Source organism: Schistocerca nitens, chromosome 2 (genome assembly GCF_023898315.1).
Source record: "Schistocerca nitens isolate TAMUIC-IGC-003100 chromosome 2, iqSchNite1.1, whole genome shotgun sequence".
Classification (NCBI taxonomy): Eukaryota; Metazoa; Arthropoda; class Insecta; order Orthoptera; family Acrididae; genus Schistocerca; species Schistocerca nitens.
This window is the reverse complement of record NC_064615.1, coordinates 183,025,296-183,045,054: the sequence shown is the minus strand read 5'-3', so window position 1 is coordinate 183,045,054 and position 19,759 is coordinate 183,025,296. Positions and strand designations below refer to the sequence as shown.

At 40.9% G+C, this 19,759-nt stretch overlaps 1 protein-coding gene across 2 annotated transcripts in view; it reads right to left on the bottom strand.

Annotated features, from left to right (window-relative positions):
* LOC126235865 (spermatogenesis-associated protein 20) overlaps window positions 1-19,759 on the bottom strand; it is a 351,026-nt gene that overhangs the window by 299,103 nt on the left and 32,164 nt on the right. For both annotated transcript variants that reach the window (XM_049944767.1, XM_049944766.1), the window contains exons 5-6: window positions 3,304-3,630; window positions 923-1,102 (exon numbers count right to left, since the gene is read on the bottom strand). In XM_049944767.1, the coding sequence (XP_049800724.1) occupies window positions 923-1,102; window positions 3,304-3,630 (507 nt within the window). The remainder of the gene's footprint in view (window positions 1-922; window positions 1,103-3,303; window positions 3,631-19,759) is intronic.

The window sequence follows — 19,759 nt, the reverse complement described above, 5'->3', positions numbered from 1 at the left end:
GCTTGGCCATGGTGAGACGTAATATGGAAATTTGGTATTGTCAGCACACTCTTTGACACTGTGTAGTTTGGAATATTGAATTTCCTAATGATTTCTGAAATTGAATGTCCCATGCAACTGCCATTCCCCATTCAAAGTCTGTTTATTCCCATCGTGTCTCCACAACCAAGTTGGAAAAATTTTCACATGAATCACCTGAGTACAAATGACAGCTCCACCAATGCCTGCCCTTTCATACCTTGTGTACACGATACTACTGCCATCTGTGTATGTACATATCATCATCCCAGGACTATTGTCACCTTAGTTCATGTGCTCATGCATAATACATAACATTCCAATGTGCCAACCATTCACAGGGTTCACAATACTATTTGAATGATAGTATGGACAACTCTTAGGTAACAACCACAGGTTTGCACACCAATAGCCAATCAATTCAGATGAAGTTCCCATTACTTGGCATATGAAACAAACTGTGGAGCACGTCTAGCTGAAAGAGCGGAAGACGATGACAGAAATAATGGTGGGCTAGATAAAAATTTAGTGCCCAGATTAGAGGTTGAGGGAGTGGGGGTTAAATAGATACAGTAATGACACAAGGCATTAGAGTAAGTTGAAGCCAGGTGAATAGTAGGGACCAATGACAAAGTTAAAGGCGAATTCTGAGATAATGGTGTTATAAGGAAGAATACAAAAAACAATATCGTCAGGCTGTCAACATTACTATATTCTAGTAGCAAAAGATTTTCTATTTAATTCTAACTTTGACTTGGTTACACTACATTTTGTATTTCCCATGGACAATTTTTATTTACTTTCTATGTACTTAGCTATATACATTTATGACCATGGGTTACAATTCCTAATCAGTAGTGTTCTTCAGATAATATTCTATGAAATAATGGAATATATGACTTACCTGATCACCTAAATCTCTGTCCACATAAGTAAGAATGTCTCTAACAATGTCAGCATAAAATTCTTCTTTAGAAGCTGTATAGGCTGCTGAATAGGCAATAGCTAGTTGTGCCTGGTCATAAAGCATCTTTTCAAAATGTGGAACATGCCACCTTTCATCTGTTGAATATCTTGCAAAACCCTAAAATGAAATGTTAAATGTAATATGACCACATATAATATTCAAATTGCCAGCATTAAAATTTTAAATTGTCAAAACAGATCAGTTTAAAAAAATGTTAGTAAGTATTATCTTACATCATTCAATATGGCCTGGAATATCCTGCATATTCAATGAAGAAGAAAATTAAAATGTGAAAAAGAAAAATAGATCTTAACCATATCCCAAACATATTTAAATGTTCTTAAGCTTCTGCAGTAGATAAGCTTAATTTTCACACATGGCCTGTTATTTTCCCACTGAGCCTGTCTGTGTCCTGCTGATGCCACCTGCTGCTGCTGGCTCCTTTGCAGCCAACTTTGCAACTACTTTGGTATCAGGTCAGGCACTTGCAGAGTTGACTTTTCCCCCACAGTGCCTGATGCGGCTAGTGGGTTCGATTGAGCCTGAAGCCACCAACACCACCACTGCTACTGCCACCACATTCCCCAGTGCAACTGACCCTGCCACTAGAGACTCCTTCTGTCACTGCAGTGGTGTCCTGTTGGGCACCTGTGCAGATGCTTTCTGGTCTCAACCCCGGCACTACTGAGTCAGTGGTTTCCATCGCCCCCGTACTGCCTGCTGTCAGCCCCTCTACCACCAGCCCTCTCCACCTTCTCTGCATCCTCCTTTCTTGCATGACTTCCTCCTACCATACCACAGGTGGTCCTGCCACTGCTCCCTTCTCTGTCCTTTTCCTCCACCACGTGTTAGGGCACTCATCAAATTCCTGTAACAGAACTTTGGGGTGCATCTGGTCTCATCACTGTTTCTGCTTCCCTCATGACAACAATGTCCAGATCCCCAATCATGGCAGCTCTTCCTGTCAGTTGCATCAGAGTAACATCAGACACATCAGTACCATTGCATATCGGGTGGCCGCCATTCATGGAGCATCGGCTCACATCAGCTGCCTACATTTGCTTGTTACCTGGGGTACATTATTTGGCATGGCTCTCTCAGCCATAACACATAAAAGGCAAGCACAAATTCAGCTATTTTTTGTCAATATATTTAAATATTTTGTCACAACTGTTACAAGGACAGCCTTTGCTGCAGTGATGATGTTGAATGATGCACTACTGCCTGCAAATGTCAGTGTTTTCATTTATTTTTCACAATATCATTTCATTTCAGCCACAGGCCATTTTCAATCACGTCTATGTATTACTGACTCCAGTATCATAAAAAACTGTGATGACAAATATTTCCATATTGGTCTCTTGCATATACTGACCTTAGGGCATGCTCTGCAAACCACTGTGAAGTACTTGGCATATGGTATGTACCAGTTATTAGGGCTGCTTCCCATTTCATTTACATATGGAGCAGAGGAAGATTGACTGTTTAAACCCTTTGTCCTCGCTATCCGTTTTGGAGCAATGCACGAGTGTTGTTGTATAATCTTAGATTAATCATTTAAAGCTGGTTCTTGAAACTTCATAAGCAGGATTTCTCACGATGGTTTGTGTCTTCCTTCATGTGCCTGCCAGTTCACTTTCTTCAGCATATTTGTGGTACTCTCCCATATGTCAAAAAACCTGCAATCATTTATGTTGCCTTTCTCTGTATATGTTCAATATCTCTTGTTAGTCCTGTTTGGTATGGATCATACACATTTGAGCAAAAATTGTAGGATGGGCCACAAGGTTTTCCATAAATGATCTCCTTTGTAGACTGATTGCATTTCCCTCATAGTCTGCCTTTTTCACCTATGAGTGAGCCTATGCAATTATTCTATTTCATATCCCTAGAAATTGTACGAGTTGACTGATTCCAATTATGTCACTCTTATAATATATATTTTATAAATATATAATGTTGTATAACTAAATCTGTGCAAGCAGCAGTGTTTGTATGGCAGCAAACATAATATAATTACACATTATGTCAGTCAAGAATATAGTTAACAACATATTACACACTGTAAGTTCAAAAAAATGGTTCAAATGGCTCTGAGCACTATGGGACTTAACTGCTGTGGTCATCAGTCCCCTAGAACTTAGAACTACTTAAACCTAACTAACCTAAGGACAACACACACATCCATGCCTGAGGCAGGATTCGAACCTGCGACCATAGTGGTCACGCGGTTCCAGACTGTAGCGCCTAGAACCGCACGGCCACTCCAGCCGGCCACTGTAAGTACAAACTCCCTAAGTGTTTGATCATTAGCATACCTGTGAAACGTGATCATGAATGCCTCCTTTTGCCATCTTTTTCAGAGTGAATAAACACATGTCAAGAGCATTTTTTCCAATTTCTGAAGAAGGATTTCTTGCATGAATGTGAAAAAGAAAATTAAAATTCACTGGCTGTGGAAATTTTGGAGATTCACTGAAGCCACCATTTTTACTATCAAAACTCTTTGCAAGCTGCTGGAAGCACTTTTCTATGCATTCTGGTTTAGATACGGCAGATGATGCAGCATCTAATGCAGAAGCTCTCTTTAAGATCTCCACTACCTTCCGTCCAGAGTCTGAAAACTTCTGCCTATTTTCTTCCCACTGAAATACATGGCAAAAAAACAACTTTTAGTTTAGATGTTACAAATTAACAAAAATACAAGCATTTGTTTTACACTGCTGGTGATATATTTGCATAAAAATAAATATTGATGCTTCATTATAAGAAGATAGAAGTTTGGTCCACATCAATAACAAATTATTTAAGGTTTTAACAATACCCCACTGCACATGAATTACTTCGATGCTTTACATGGGTTTCTTTATTTATGGTATACATATATGTGTATGAAATTTTTTTGGAGTCCAAAATTCTCCTCTGTAGGAATCAACACTAACTGTAAATTAATGAAACTTAGCATATTCTGTTTATACATAAGATCCAGTGGGCGACAGATAGCAGCACCCAGGTTAATGACATGTTCCTTGACTCCCAAAAAGTGTTTCATAGAATTCTGCATTGTTACCCTGTGAACAAACTATAGCTTATACAAAACCCAATTTGTGACTATATTTTGGACTTGCAAACATATTCAATATATAGTTTAACCCTAACAAGGAAAAGTAGTCAAATGTGAAAGTAGTTTTCAGCATACCCTATGAAAGTTGTATATGGTTGTTATTGTTCATGATCTACATATAAACTGTCTGGTGGATTGTGTTGGAAACTTGATGAGGCTGACTGTGAAAATATAAGGGAGTCACTAAGATGCAAAATTATAACAAATGCAAGCAGACTTGCAAAGAATGAATGCTTACAGCAGCATCCAGTAATCAACCCTTGACACAAACAAATGTAGCTTATTGTGGACAAATAGGCAAAAAGACCACTTACTCTTCACTAATGTGATTGGTGACTAATCCCTGGAAACAGCTACAAGTCCTAAATGTCAGGAGTATGTATCTGGAGTGCTTTAAAGAGCAACTGCCACATAAAACTAGTTACCAGAAGGCCAAATGCTAGATTGTGATTCATCTGAAGAATGCAATGAAAATGAAATGCACCCATGAAAGAAGTGGCATACAAAAGCTTCCATTCAACCAGTTCTTGAGAACCAATTTTCAGTTCCGAATCTGCCATATGTCTAGCTGCAATTACCATTTTGCGTTCAAAGTTTGATAATTCCCGTTGCCATAACCATGTCAGAAACCTTTCCACATGAATCATCTGAGTACAAATGACAGCTCCACCAATGCACTGCTCTTTTACAACTTGTGTACACTGTACTACCACCATCTGCATATGTGCATACCACCATCCCATGACTTTTGTCACCTTAGTGTATAACCCAACAGGTTATGGACCCAACTGATTGAATTGAATAATTCTGACCAGTGAATGACAAAAAACTTAATATTGTTTGTGAGCAGTTTATAATTTACAGCAACTATATTGTAGCTGTGTAAATGGCTGCTGCCCATATTCCACAGATTGAGAAACCCATGTGTCGAGGGAATTATGCAACTTGGAAGTTTGCAGTAGAAGCTTATCTACAGTTGGACAACCTTTGGGATGTCACTGATGGAACCTTAAAGCCCATAGTTTTAGATTTCCAGAACAAAGATTGTACTGCAAAATCCCAATTAATACTTACAGACAATCCTGTAAATTACATTCATATAGAAAATTATGGCATAGTGAAGGAAATATGGGACAATCTAAGGAGGGCATCTGAAGACAGAGGTTTGGCTAGGAAAGTGGGTTTGCTAAGAAAGCTTACTAACACAGATTTCGACAAATACAAAAATGTTGATGAATATGTAAACAAAATCATCTCCACTTTGAAATGTCCAAGAAATATTGGCTTTAACACTGCTGAAGAACAGGCTGGTACCTTTTACTAGTGAGACTACTTGATAAGTACAGTACTCCCCCATGTTAATGGGCTTAGACAGTTCAGGGATACCAATTAAGGCAACAGCGTAAAACTCAAGATTCTAGAAGATGTTGAATTGTACAAGAATACCCTACCCAGGCCAAGGAAGTCGCTTTGTATTCAAAATACAAAAAGAAAAAACATGTTCTATGTTCCAAATAATGAGGCATTTTTTTTTCGTACAGCAAAGAAAAAAAAACAAGGGCACAAGGAAAAAAGTCAGGTCTCAAAACATCCAGAAAGGAAGGCAAGCAATAAAGATAAAGCACTAACTGCGTGTTACTGTTATGGTAAAACTGAAATTAAGAGTACAGATTGGTTCCTGGATTCTGGAGCATCTATGCATATTACCCAAGAGCAGTCAGTTTTATATGGATTTTCTCCTAAAATACATGTTGGTGTTTCAACAGTTGACTGTTCTCAGTTACAATTTGAGCTGGTAAGAAAGATAAGTTTTAATTTGAAGGTTAAAGGAGACTCACTAGATATTACACCAAATAATGTACATCATGTGAAGAATGTTGTTACAAATTTGCTTTCAGTAAGTGAAATAGTGAGTAAGGGCAACAAGGTCATTTTTTATTTAAAAAATTGATTAGAGTGGCAGTGTGATAGCCACAGCGAGTAATGAAAATGGATATTAATAAATTAGATGTTCTTCAAGTTGGAAGTAGTTGTCCAGCATATTCTGCAAAAACTTTTTTATTGCTCTGAAAGCTTTGACACATTAATAGGAAAAGTATGGCCTTGATAAAAGGTATGGCACTGGGGGTAAGGGAATGTAATAATGTAACAAACCTCATGAAATTTAAATGCAAGGAAAGCAAGCCAGATTACTATTTAAAACAGGTACAAAAAGATCTACTGGCTTTTACAGCTGATACAAACAGATCTACGGGAAAAGAATCTATAGGAGGCAGTTCCTATTTCCTTGGTTTAATTGATGATTTTTCAAGATATACCCACATTTATTTTCATAGAACCAGGGACAAAGTGAGTGAATTTTGACAGTTTTCATGCCACAGTTGAAAGGCAGACTGGTCAGAAGGATAGACGTTCTCAGATCAGACAATGGTACCAAATATGTCAATAAACAACTAGGCAACAATTGAGTGAATTTGATATCAGGCAGTAAACTAAACTGATAGGGGCAAAAATCACAGCACCAACAAATAATTAATACAGAGTAACGAAATATTGGGAACGCATTTGTCTAGGTAACACATTTACATGACTAACATTGAAAGTTCACAGGTTTGTGGTGGCAGTCGACTTAGCCAAGTCAACCGTCAGCTCTGTGAGGACAAACTTCTTTGATTTGTTTGGCTGTGTGTGTTCTGTTCAGCCACTTTTTGTATGTTTTCATTAATTTTCATTGCAAGCATAGTGAAGATGCCATTAATATTGTGTACATAAATGAAAAGTGTGTGTCTAGTATTTTCTACTATGACATAGTAGTGGAGCACCCGCTGTTGTGACCCAGTTAATGTGCATTTCCATGCTGCATTGACTTTCCTCAGTGATTATCGCCTTTTGTTGCGAACAACGTTTCCCACAACCAGTGCCTTCTCGCCATACTACACATCGAGTGTTGCATGCCAACTGCTATGTTCTATGTTTGAGCTCTACAGAGTGCTGCTCGAAGTACGTCAAACATCAATTTCCACACCACATTCATGTCTCCTCCTTGGGTTCTGCCCTTGAACAAATGGTGACCAAATGGGATCCAAGGATATTGTCCCCGCAACATACTGTGCAGCACTTGAGCATCTACCCCTGACACCTTTTGTCATTTTTTTCAGCGTTCAGGTAGTGCCACCCTGTCCGTTCAGTTCAAACATTCTGGACTCTTTCATGATATGATATGGCTGTTCCTACCATGCCAGTCAGGTCTTCTGCATCATCCACATTTGCACCCGCGTCATCTATGGCTTCCATGTCTGCTGCGGTGTGTGACACTCTGAAGTGGCCCCATTACGACCGAGATGTCAGGCACAGTACCGGTGTCACACCCGGCCCTTACTCTGTTTAGTATACTTACCTCGTCTAGTACACAGTTTTGTATTCCAGTGCTGGCTCAGGCCACACTCCCAGACCACTTTCCTAAACTACCTCCCCTCACCAACAACAGCTCTCTCACCTGGTTCACTCTGTGGAGTCTATTCTGAACCTTAGCAGCATCACCAGTGATGATGCATGCTTTGTATCCCTCACTGGACATTTACAACCCGTCCGCCCCCGGTAGCTGAATGGTCAGCGCGAAAGAATGTCAATCCTAAGGGCCCGGGCTCGATTCCCAGCTGGGTCGAAGATTTTCTTCGCTCAGGGACTGGGTGTTGTGTTGTCCTGATCATCATCATTTCATCCCCATCGACGCGCAAGTCGCCGGAGTGGCATCAAATCGAAAGACTTGCATCAGGCGAACGGTCTACCCGACAGGAGGCCCTAGTCTCACAACATTTTTTTTTATTTTACACCCCGACATGGAACTTATCAGTGATATCATCCTGAACCCACCACCCCCCTCCAGATACCTCAACGCAAGGCAGATCATCACCAAGCATCTCTCTCATTCACCACAGGAGGTGCATCATGTAATTCATGCAGAACAAACAGGGGACAGGACACCCGCACAACTCTGGCATCACCTAAATGCCCTTGTCGAGCCTAACATCTTGCTGGAAACTGCCTTGTGGGCCATTTGGATCTTTATGCTTCCATACAACATCCAGCTACAGCTCTTTGTCTACAGAACCACTGGAACGTAGACTTCAGAATGTGGATCATGTGTATCAAGCTATGTGACACCACCAGCTTGTCTCACTTCTGCAAGACCGGATTCCACTTCCTGCGTTGGCAGTCCTGCTTTGCATATGGCTACCCCTCCTTCTTGCCCACCTGTAGAGGATGCGCAATCTCTCTCACATTATGTGGTGGAGCAGTGCAGCCACCTAGCGGCAGACCATCCGCACTACCTGTATCCCTGTACCCCACTCCTCACCTTCTACTCTCGGTCACTTCCAGTGCAGTGCAGCAGCAGATGTTGGAACTTCACATCCTGTTCTTCATCCCACCTACCCGTTGTGTTGACTGAAAGACTGAAAGTGGACTTCAGGGATGACACTCGTAATTCAGTCAACCCCCCCCCCTCCCCCCGCCATGTGTGCAATGGAAAACATGCTGCAAGGGCCACAGTAGGTACCATACCCCATGCTGCTCCTCCAGGGCAACGCCTTCAACATAAATCATCACCAAACAATCACCTCAGGTCTGGATGCCTTTACATGCTCAACAGTTCAACCAACACTTGCATGATACTGGTGCAAATGCAAGTTTTATATCACCAGCTATTGATCCATTGAGCATCCTGCCCTCACCTGGTAAACTCAACGCAGCTAATAATTCAGACATCAAAGTCCATGGCACAGCCATGCTACAGCTGTAGCTCACTCCTGATCTGCAGTTCCCATGGCACAGCCATGCTACAGCTGTAGCTCACTCCTGATCTGCAGTTCCCATGAACCTTCCATGTGGCGGATGTCAAGAGTCCTGTTTTCAGAATTAACCTCCTTAAGCATTGTGACCTCTCACCTGATATCCAGTCTGCTGCATTGCTGCATCATACTTCTGGCACACGCATACCAAGTTCCTCCACTCTGCTAGCTACAGCACCCTTGTCTCACTGTGACATGCTTGTCCATCCATCATCCGAGTGTATGCTTCTCACAGTTCAACTTGCCATATCCCTCACCGAGCTCTTACTCCAAAGTCGTCTAAGCCCTTCGTGCCAGCAACAACACGCTCTGTCAGTCAGTGGCAGACGTTTCTTACAACAAGACTCGTGTACATGATACTGCCTGCTGCACCTCTGGCTGACCACACACACACACACACACACACACACACACACACACACACACACACACACAGAGCCATTCTGCAAACTTGATAGGTCAGTGACTCTTCCTGCTTCAGTGTTGCATGTGATGTCCCCTGTGCCTCTTTGCAGCTCATAACTATTTCAAACAGTATCTGTCATAGGCTAATTACCATTGAAGGTCCTCCTGTCCGTCACACGGCAAGGCATCTGACAGCTAACAAACTGTGCCACACTAAGGCCACCATGCAGCAAATGAGGAACTGTTAGATGCAGGTATAGCCTCTCCCTTTTCTAGTAACTGGTCTTCACCTATCCACCTGGTCCCTAAAAAAGATGGTACCTACAGGTTGCATGGAGACCACAGCAAACTGAACGTTTTTATTTATTTATTTTATTTATTTATTTATTGTTCTGTGGGACCAAATTAAGGAGAAGTCTCCATGGTCATGGAACGAGTCAATACATGAAATTATAACACGATAGTAGAAACAGATAAAATGAAATATAAAAAAACATATTCAGGCGACAAGTCGTAAGTTTAAATAAAGAAAATCAACAATGTAACACTGGAATTTGCTTAATTTTTTAGCTCTTCCAGGAGCTCCTCGACAGAATAGAAGGAGTGAGCCATGAGGAAACTCTTCAGTTTAGACTTAAAAGAGTTTGGGCTACTGCTAAGATTTTTGAGTTCTTGTGGTAGCTTATTGAAAATGGATGCAGCAGAATACTGCACTCCTTTCTGCACAAGAGTCAAGGAAGTGCATTCCACATGCAAATTTGATTTCTGCCTAGTATTAACTGAGTGAAAGCTGCTAACTCTTGGGAATAGGCTAATATTGCTAACAACAAACGACATTAAAGAAAATATATACTGTGAGGGCAATGTCAGAATTCCCGGACTATTAAATAGGGGACGACAAGGGGCTCTTGAACTTACACCACATATAGCTCGAACAGCCCGTTTTTGAGCCAATAATGCCCTTTTTGAATCAGAAGAATTACCCCAAAAAATAATACCATACGACATAAGCTTACTTTCTATCCGAACGCCTAGGAACTTGAACTGTTCCGCCTCGCTTATAACATGCCCATTCTGTCTGATCAAAATATCGGTTCTTGTTGAATTGTGAGTTAGAAACCGTAAAAACTGAGTCTTACTGTGATTTAGCATCAAATTATTTTCCACAAGCCATGAACTTATTTCATGAACTACATTATTTGATACTGTTTCAATATTACACATAAGATCCTTCACTACCAAGCTGGTGTCATCAGCAAACAGAAATATTTTTGAATCACCTGCAATACTAGAAGGCACATCATTTATATAAATAAGAAACAGCAGTGGCCCCAGCACCGACCCTTGGGAAATGCCCCACTTAACAGTGCCCCATTGGGACTGAACATCACTACCACTCTCAATATTGTGGAGAATTACCTTCTGCTTTCTGTTCTTAAAGTAAGAGGTGAACCAATTGTAAGCTACTCCCCTTACTCCATAATGGTCCAACTTCTGCAGTAATATTTTGTGGTCAACACAGTCAAAAGCCTTCATTAAATCAAAGAAAACACTTAGCGTTCGCAACCTTTTATTTAATCCATCCAAAACCTCACAGATAAAAGAGAACATAGCATTTTCAGTTGTTAAACCATTCTAAAACCAAACTGTACATTTGATAGCAAATTATGTGAATTTAAATGCTCCAGTAACCTTGTATATACAACCTTCTCGATAACTTTAGCAAACACCGATGGCATAGAAATAGGTCTAAAATTGTCAACATTATCCCTGTCTCCGTTTTTATAAAGTGGCTTCACTACCGAGTACTTTAATCGGTCAGGAAACCGACCACTCCTAAAGGAAAAGTTACAGATATGGCTAAGTACTGGGCTAACATACATAGAACAATACTTCAATATTCTGCTAGATACCCCGTCATATCCATGAGAGTTCTTGGTCTTTAGTGATTTAATTATTAACTCAATCTCCCTCTTGTCAGTATCATGGAGGAGCATTTCAGGTAACAGTCTCGGAACACTTTTTTCTAAGAGCGCTATATGATTCCCTGTTGGGACTAGGTTTCTATTTAGTTCACCTGCTATATTCAAAAAGTGATTATTAAATACTGTACATATATGCGACTTATCAGTAACACGGACATCCCCACTATGGACTGATTCTATATCCTCGACCTGTCTCTGCAGACCAGCCATTTCCTTTACGACTGACCATATGGTTTTAATTTTATCCTGAGACTTAGCTATTCTATCTGCATACCACATACTTTTTGCCTTCCTAATAACATTTTTAAGCACCTTACAATACTGTTTGTAATGGGCTACTGCATTTAGATTTTGCCTGTTTCTAACGTTTTGATATAATTGCCACTTTGTTCTACAAGATATTCTTATCCCTCTAGTCAGCCACCCAGGCTGCCTATTTGTGCTAGTACCCTGTTTTGAACGTTCTAACGGAAAGCAACTTTGAAAGAGCACGAGAAAAGTCTTGAGAAAAGCATTATATTTATCGTCTACTGTATCAACGCTATAGACATCTTGCCACTCTTGTTCCTTGATAAGGTTTACAAAGGTCTCTACAGCAACTGGATCAGCTTTCCTAAACAGTTGATAACTATATTTAACATGTGTTGCAGCACAAAAATCTATTAGAGTTAAAATTTGTGCATCATGATCTGAAAGGCCATTCACCTTTTTGCCAACGTGCACACAATAATTGACAATTTCCCATTTCGCACATCCACGACTTCACGCAACAGATGAATGTCGCGTGTGTGTTTAGCATAGACTGCCATAAGGCTATAAGGCTTGCCATCAAATACGTATGCACGCCTACTCGAATGTTGTTTCATGCCTTAAGAACTGAAAAATGCCACCCAAATCGTGGAGGGCTTTATTAATTCTCTATTTTCCCCACTGCCATTCTACTATGCATATATGGATGACATCCTTATCTTTTGCTCTTCCACAGACAGACATCAGAAACACCTATGGCATCTGTCACAAGTCCTTGTGCACAATGGTGTCGAAACTGATCATAATAAAACTCAACTTCAACTAGCATCACCTTCCTTGGACATGAAGTTAGCGCCAACAGCATTCACCCAACTTCCAACCATGTCACCTTCATCTCTGAAATACCACTACCTGAAACCTACTGCAATCTTCAGAGGTTTCTAGGTACAGCAAACTTTTTCAGGCACTATATACCTCATCCCTCACTTCAAGACCCTCTCACAGACACTTCAGCAGGCAAGAACACTTCCCCAACACACAAACTGGTCTGATGCTATGTTACAAGCTTTGAAAACTCTCAAGGTCGCACTCTCCAGTGCTGTCACACTCAAGCACCCTGTTGCCAATATGTGCATCTCTATTACCAGAGATGCTAGTGACTCCTCTGTCAGCAGCTTGCTTCAGCAACATATAGGGGGCATCTCACAGCCTCTTCATTGCTTTTCCAAGAAACTGTCCTCCCCCAGCGCAAATGCTCTGCTTTTGACAGGGCATTATACCACATTTACAAAACAGTGAAATACTCTAAGAAGACACTGGAAATCGTGAAGTTACAATTTATACGGACCATTACCTCCTCGCAGACGCTTTACGTAACCTTGTTGCTAACCTCCCCCTTGTTGTTTTTGACATATGGACCTCATTTCCCAGTACACTATGGATGTTTGTTACATCAAAGGTGCTGACAATATTGTCACTGATGACTTGCCAAGAATTAACTCTATTACTTGGCCACTTGACCTGGACAAGTTGGCTCACTTACAGCAACAAGCCTCCAATGTACAGAACTTATTACAAGACTTGTCTCTGTCCCTTATAGTGAAACCCTTATAGTGAACCCTTATAGTGAAACCTGTATCAGCCACTCCAGTGTTGTGTGACATTTCTACGGACACACCACGTCCATAGTTCCTTCCGTCCTGTGACGCACAGTTTTCAACAGCATTCACAACGTGTCCCACCTGGGTATCAAAACCATCAAACGCCTGCTTACTGAGTGTTTTGTTTGGCCAAACATTAAAAGTGACTGCCGTGCCAGGGTGTGCATGTGCATTCCCTGCAAACGTAGCTACGTTGGCCAATATGCGCTTCCTCCTCTTGGATGCTTCGACACCCCAAAAGGACATTTTCGCCATGTTCATCTCGATGCAGTTCGTCCCCTCCCTCCCACAGAAAGTTTCAAGTACATTCTTTCAATGATTGACTGAACTAGTAGATGGGTGGAAGCTGTCCCCCTTGCCGACATATCATATTAACCGACTCAGTTGCCCGTGCTTTCACTCACATCTGGTTGGCCCACTTTGGCTGCCCACCATCTATCGCTACAGATCAGGACTGACAATTCAAATCACTCCTTTTCAGTAAGCTCTGTAATCTATGAGGCACTGCCAAGTTCCATACCAGCACCTACCATCCACAAAGTAACGGAGTTATGGAACGCTGGCATCACAAAAAAGTGGTTCAAATGGTTCTGAGCACTATGGGACTTAACATCTGAGGTAATCAGTCCCTTACTACTTAAACTTAACTAACCTAAAGACATCACACACATCCATGCCTGAGGCAGGACTCGAACCTGCGACCGTAGCAGTCGCACAGTTCTGGACTGAAGCACCTAGAACCGCTAAGCCACAGCGGCCGGCTGCTGGCATCACACTCTGAAAGCAATGCTCATGTGTCACACCAGTGGTTGGGCAGAAGCAGTAACATGGGTCCTCTTGGTCGTATGTACTGTCTTCAAAGAGGATCTTCAATCATCTCTAGCCAAGGTACACTATAGCAAACCTTGGGTCCTTCGCGCTAAGTATGTCGAGGACTCCGATCCTCTCACCCCCTCCACTCTATCTACATTAGCTAAGCGCATCCCTCACACCTCTCTCACATCTCACACATTCTCGTGTCCCCACCCCAAACCCACACAACTCCATGCATCTTCATTCACAGCGACCTCACCACCTGCAAGTATGTCATGCTGCGTGATGCCTTGGTTCATGCATCTCTGCAGCCCCCTTATTCGGGCCCTCGCAAGGTACTGTCACACTCTAACATCATTTTTGTTATTCTCTTCAATGGTAAGCCACAAACTATATCCTTGCACAGGCTAAAACCAGCCTGGACAATTGAAGACACCACAATGCACAACCCACCACCCAGTGAAACTACTCCAGTTGAGCACACCAATTCTTGCATCCCCTTCTGCCACCCCTCCCTCCCACTGCTACAATGGTTCCCCTAGTGTTGTGCTTGTGACAAGTGATTCTCATGTGCTCATTCCCATGACTCACCTCTCACCAGCACCATCGAGTGTCACAACAATCTCCGTCAACGTCTCATCGTCCATCCCTGAAGATCTATTGATCCATATTCACAACAATACTCTCTTCCTTCATCATACTCCTCCCTGCTCATTCAGCAACCCCAACTCTGCACACATTACCCCTCTGAAACTTTACTCTTTGCCTCCTGCTGCAGACAAAGCCAACATTACTGCCTCCATTGACTCCATCGGGTGTCTTACCATTACCATCCCTCTTCTCTCCCCATCCATAAACTACCCTCACTCCCCCACCCCCACCCCACACATCCCCTTATCCTACGCAGGTTGTCCCCTCCACTCCTCCTTTTTGGCACCAAGATAATGTGCTTTCCTCATCTCTTTCTCTTCTACAGAGCAACAGACTGTACTCGCCTCCCCCCACAGGGCAGCTATGACATAGATGGTTACACCGCCTCACAGCACACTGAGAGGTCCTCCACCCTATGTCCTCCTGGTCCTCCTGGGGGTGGCAGCAGGGGGGGGGGGGGAGGCGGCAGCTCTGTGGTGGTAGTCAACTTGGTACGAGTCATCCACCACCTCTGTGAGGATGAACTTTTTTGAATTGTCTGGCTGTGTGTGTGCTGTTCATTCATGTTTTGTATGTCATTATTTTTCACTGTGAGCATTGTGTAAAGACACCATTAATACAGTGTATGTAAGTGAAAAGTGTGTGTCTAGTACTTTCTACTGTAACATAGTACTGGTGTACCCACAGGTTAATGTAAGTGTGAGACAAGCCACTGCAAATATGAAATGCTGGTACATTAATAACCAGTGCACCTGCCAGAATGTTGAATGCAAGCATGCAAATGTGCATCCATTGTGTTGTACAGGTGCTGGATGTCAGTTAGTTGGACGGAGTTCCATGCTGTTGCATCTTGGTTGGTCAACACAGTGATGGTTACTGCTGTTTACGGATGACACTGGAGCTGTCATCCAATAATGCCTGATGTGCTCTAGTGGAGATAGATCTGGTAACTGAGCAGACCAAAGCAGTATGTCAACACTCTGTAGAGCACTTTGGGTTAGAACAGTGATATGTGGGTGAGCATTATCCTGTTTAAAAACACATGGCACATTAAAAGTATTCTTGACTAACATCAACTCATCAGATCCAATTTCAAAGGTAACTAACACTCACAACTGTCACAGAGTGTATTTAAAGCAAACCTGATTTGTATCTTCATAGTGCCGCTACTAGCACCACTCTTATGTGAGTGGCACGAAATATGAAGAGAACTCATCTTTCAGATGTAGAAACATGCCTACCAACTTTCGTTTATGTTGTGCAATGCATTCTTAGTGTTGTGATTTTTTTCCATCAGTGTATAACTTGCTACAGTTCTGTTCAAAGAGTAGCAGAACAGTCTAACACAACAATTATAGAAAAAGCAGGGAGCATGACAAAGGATACAGGATTACCAAAATGTTATTGGACAGAAGCAGTATAAACTGCAGTGCATCTAAGTAACAAGTAGCCAATTAAATCTGTACCAAAGAAGACTCCGTATGAAGTTTGGACTGGAAAAAAAATTTGATCCACATCATACAAAAATTTTTGGATGTAAGGTCATGGTACAAGTTCCCAAACAACTTAGAAGAAAATGGGATTCTAAATCTGAAAAAAAAATTTTTTTATTGGGTACTGTGAAGATTCCAAAGGCTACAAGTTCATAAATCCTCAGAACTATAATGTAATAACTAGCAGACATGTAATATTTTTAGAATCAGGTGAAAATTAAACGAATGGTGAAAATGTATGTGTAGATATTAATCCTGTAGAAGATATTCAAGAACATGCAGAGGCACCTGTAAATTTAGGAATTAAAAAACTTGAAGAAGTTGTTCAAGGACAATCATATGTTTGTATTGAACATGAAATGGATAATGAGAGCCAGGAAACTCCAGTGGCTGAGGACAGATTTATGGCATTTATTACATACAATAAAACTTAAGTTGTATCCAGATTATGAAACATATACGGCTGCTGAAACATTCAACAACGAAGATCTTACAGTTGAAGAAGCCTTGGCCAGCCTGAATGCAGATAGTTGGAAGAATGCTATAGAAAAGGAATTATTACCTTTTTCCCAGAATGATACTTATGAACAGGTTGATGCACCACAAGGTAAGAAACCATTACGTGTAAGACGGATATTTAACATTAAAAACTTTGAAAATGCAATAAACATTTTAAAGCTGCTGATAGAGGGCATAGACTGTAAAGGAATATTGTCACCTTAATGAAATATGCTTCTTTAAGACATCTCCTGTCCCTTGCTGTAATAGAAAATTTATTACTCCACCACATGGATGTAAAGACTGCATATCTCAGTGGAGAGTTGGAGGAAACAGTTTTTGTGATTCCACCACAGGAAGAAAAGAAAACTGATCAAGAAAAGGATAAAATTTGGTATCAGAAAATGAGCATGTACGATCTTAAACAGAGTGGATACTATTGAAATCAGTGCTTACATAAAGCATTAACAAGAATGAACATGAGTCAGTCAGCTGTTGATCCTGGTATATATCACAGAAGAAATGAAGCAGTAACTATAATTTTGGCCATATGCATTAATTTTTATTTGACAAAAGTGAAAGTTCAGTGAATAGTTTCAAGAGAGAACTTCAAGTTGAATTTGATATCCATGATTTAGGTGAAGTGAAACAGTATCTTGGTATGAAGACCATAAGAAGTGATGATGGAGAAGATTCGTCGATTGACCAATCAACATAAATAAAGACAATACTAGAAAACTACAGCATGAACAATTCTAAGCCAGTTTCCACACCCATGGAAAAGAGTGTGCAGTTGCTAGTAGCAGAAGAAGATGAAATGTGTATCTGGAGGCTGTGGAAAGTCTTTTATATTTTGCTCAAACTTACAGGCCAGATATTGCCTTTGCTACTAATATTGTGAGCAAATTTCGCAAAGACCTCAGACTTAAACACTTGGTTGCAGTTACAAGAACATTTACAGATTTAAAATGAACTGTTTATTACAAATTAAGGCACTATAAGACAGGAAACTGAAATCTGGAACATTATTGTTATGCAGACTGGGGATGTGAAGTGTATAATAGGCATTCTATAACAGGTAGCTGTTTCAGTTTGGTGGGAGGATTAATATCCTGGTCTTGCAAGACACAAAGAATGGTGGCTCTGAGTACAGTTGAAGGATTGTCTTTCATCATGCAGAAAGTGTTACAGATGGAGTCTAACAGGTGAAATTCAGACACATATGATTTTGAGCCAGCCAAAGCATTTTGCAACAACATGGGAGCTACCAAGTTAGCTCAAAACCAAGTAACAAGTGTGCAAATCAAGCACACTGATATTAGGCACCATTTTATTAGGTACCACCTAAAACAGAGTGATATTTCTACAAACTATTTGAGTACAGAGGAAGCGCTTTATGCTGGCCACTGTGGCCAAGCAGTTCTAGGTGCTTCATTCTGGAGCCGCACTGCTGCTACGGTCGAAGGTTTGAATCCTGCCTCGGGCATGGATGTGTATGATGTCCTTAGGTTAGTTAGGTTTAAGTAGTTATAAGTCTAGGGGACTGATGACCTCAGATGTTAAGTCCCATAGTGCTTAGAGCCATTTGAACCATTTTGAAATGCTTTACGATTTATTCACCATGTCTCTTAGCAAAGACAAATTCCAAAATTGTAAAATTGTATGATTTAACAACAAAAAGTTTCATATGTAGTGTTTTTAGGTGGTGTAGTGTTCAAGATTATTGGAAGCACATAAAAATATTTGTTCAATGGGAGGTGTTGGGATTTGGTGAACAAAATATTTGTTGTGTGTGTCGGCAGTGAGTTAATGTATATAGTTGTCAAAATGATAATTGCATTTATTGTCTTGACAACATGCAGCTGCTCAGCACATCGCCAGCTCCAGCAAATGGTGTAATCAATCTGCAGATGGCATACAGTATGTGCTGAAACTGGTCATTTCAAATATATGACATTTTGCAATAATGCTGTTTCTTCATAAGTAACCATTACAAATATATGTGCAGCATGGATATTCAAATGGCACTGTCCTATGCCAAGTTGAATATCCACTTACATTAATGGGACACAGTCAAAGTTTGGGTACGGGTCAATAACAATAGACAGTGAGGGGCTTGCTGCGTAAATAAACATGGTGGGGTTTCAACGGTACCTCCACAGCCTACACCATCTGCCTCTCTCCATGGAACATATCCTGCGGGCCTATAGACCCCAAGACTTATGTCTCAACTACGTTCTCCCCTCTATCCACCTTAATGCTGTCTCTTGTGCCTAGCAGATTTCACCTTTATATACACTTGTCCATTCCAAATTTCTTTTTTACTCCATGCTAGCTCACCAGAATATTTCTTTTGTCTTTCTCTTGATTTGCAATATTTTTCCTGTATTTCTGCCAAGAGCTCTCTAATCTGCCCCTTACCTCCTTACATTAGTACATTAGTACCAGTTATTTTTCTGGAACGAACCTAAGAACCTATATATTCCATACTAGCCTAATCTTTTACACACACACACACACACACACACACACACACACACACACAGAGAGAGAGAGAGAGAGAGAGAGAGAGAGAGAGAGAGAGAGAGAGAGCCCTCTCCTCCCAGCAAAAACCAATACTCACACCAGTCAGACTGCAGCTCCAGGAGGCAACAGCGTGTCTTACAAGTTAGTATCAAACATATCAAGGAAGCACAATATGGCAAAAAAAAGTATGTTCAACAGATGTGCTATTGCTGGTATTGCAAATAATCTCTGCAAAAATAATAGTTTTTGAGCAAAATAACCTACTATATCACATTACCTTGCATATTAAATGCTGTTACATGATAAAATTTACAGCAAAAGCCACCTTTTCAAATTCATGTTTTACATGAGGAACCTGAAGTTCAGCTAATGACACCAGTGGTGGATGTATTACAGGTTTCAGGGATAGATATACTCCTAGAGTCGTCATTTAAAGCCGGTTCTTGTTAGTAGACTTTTTCTGGATAATTTACATGTATCTTCAAGAGTTTGCCAGTTCAGTTTCTTCAGCATCACTAT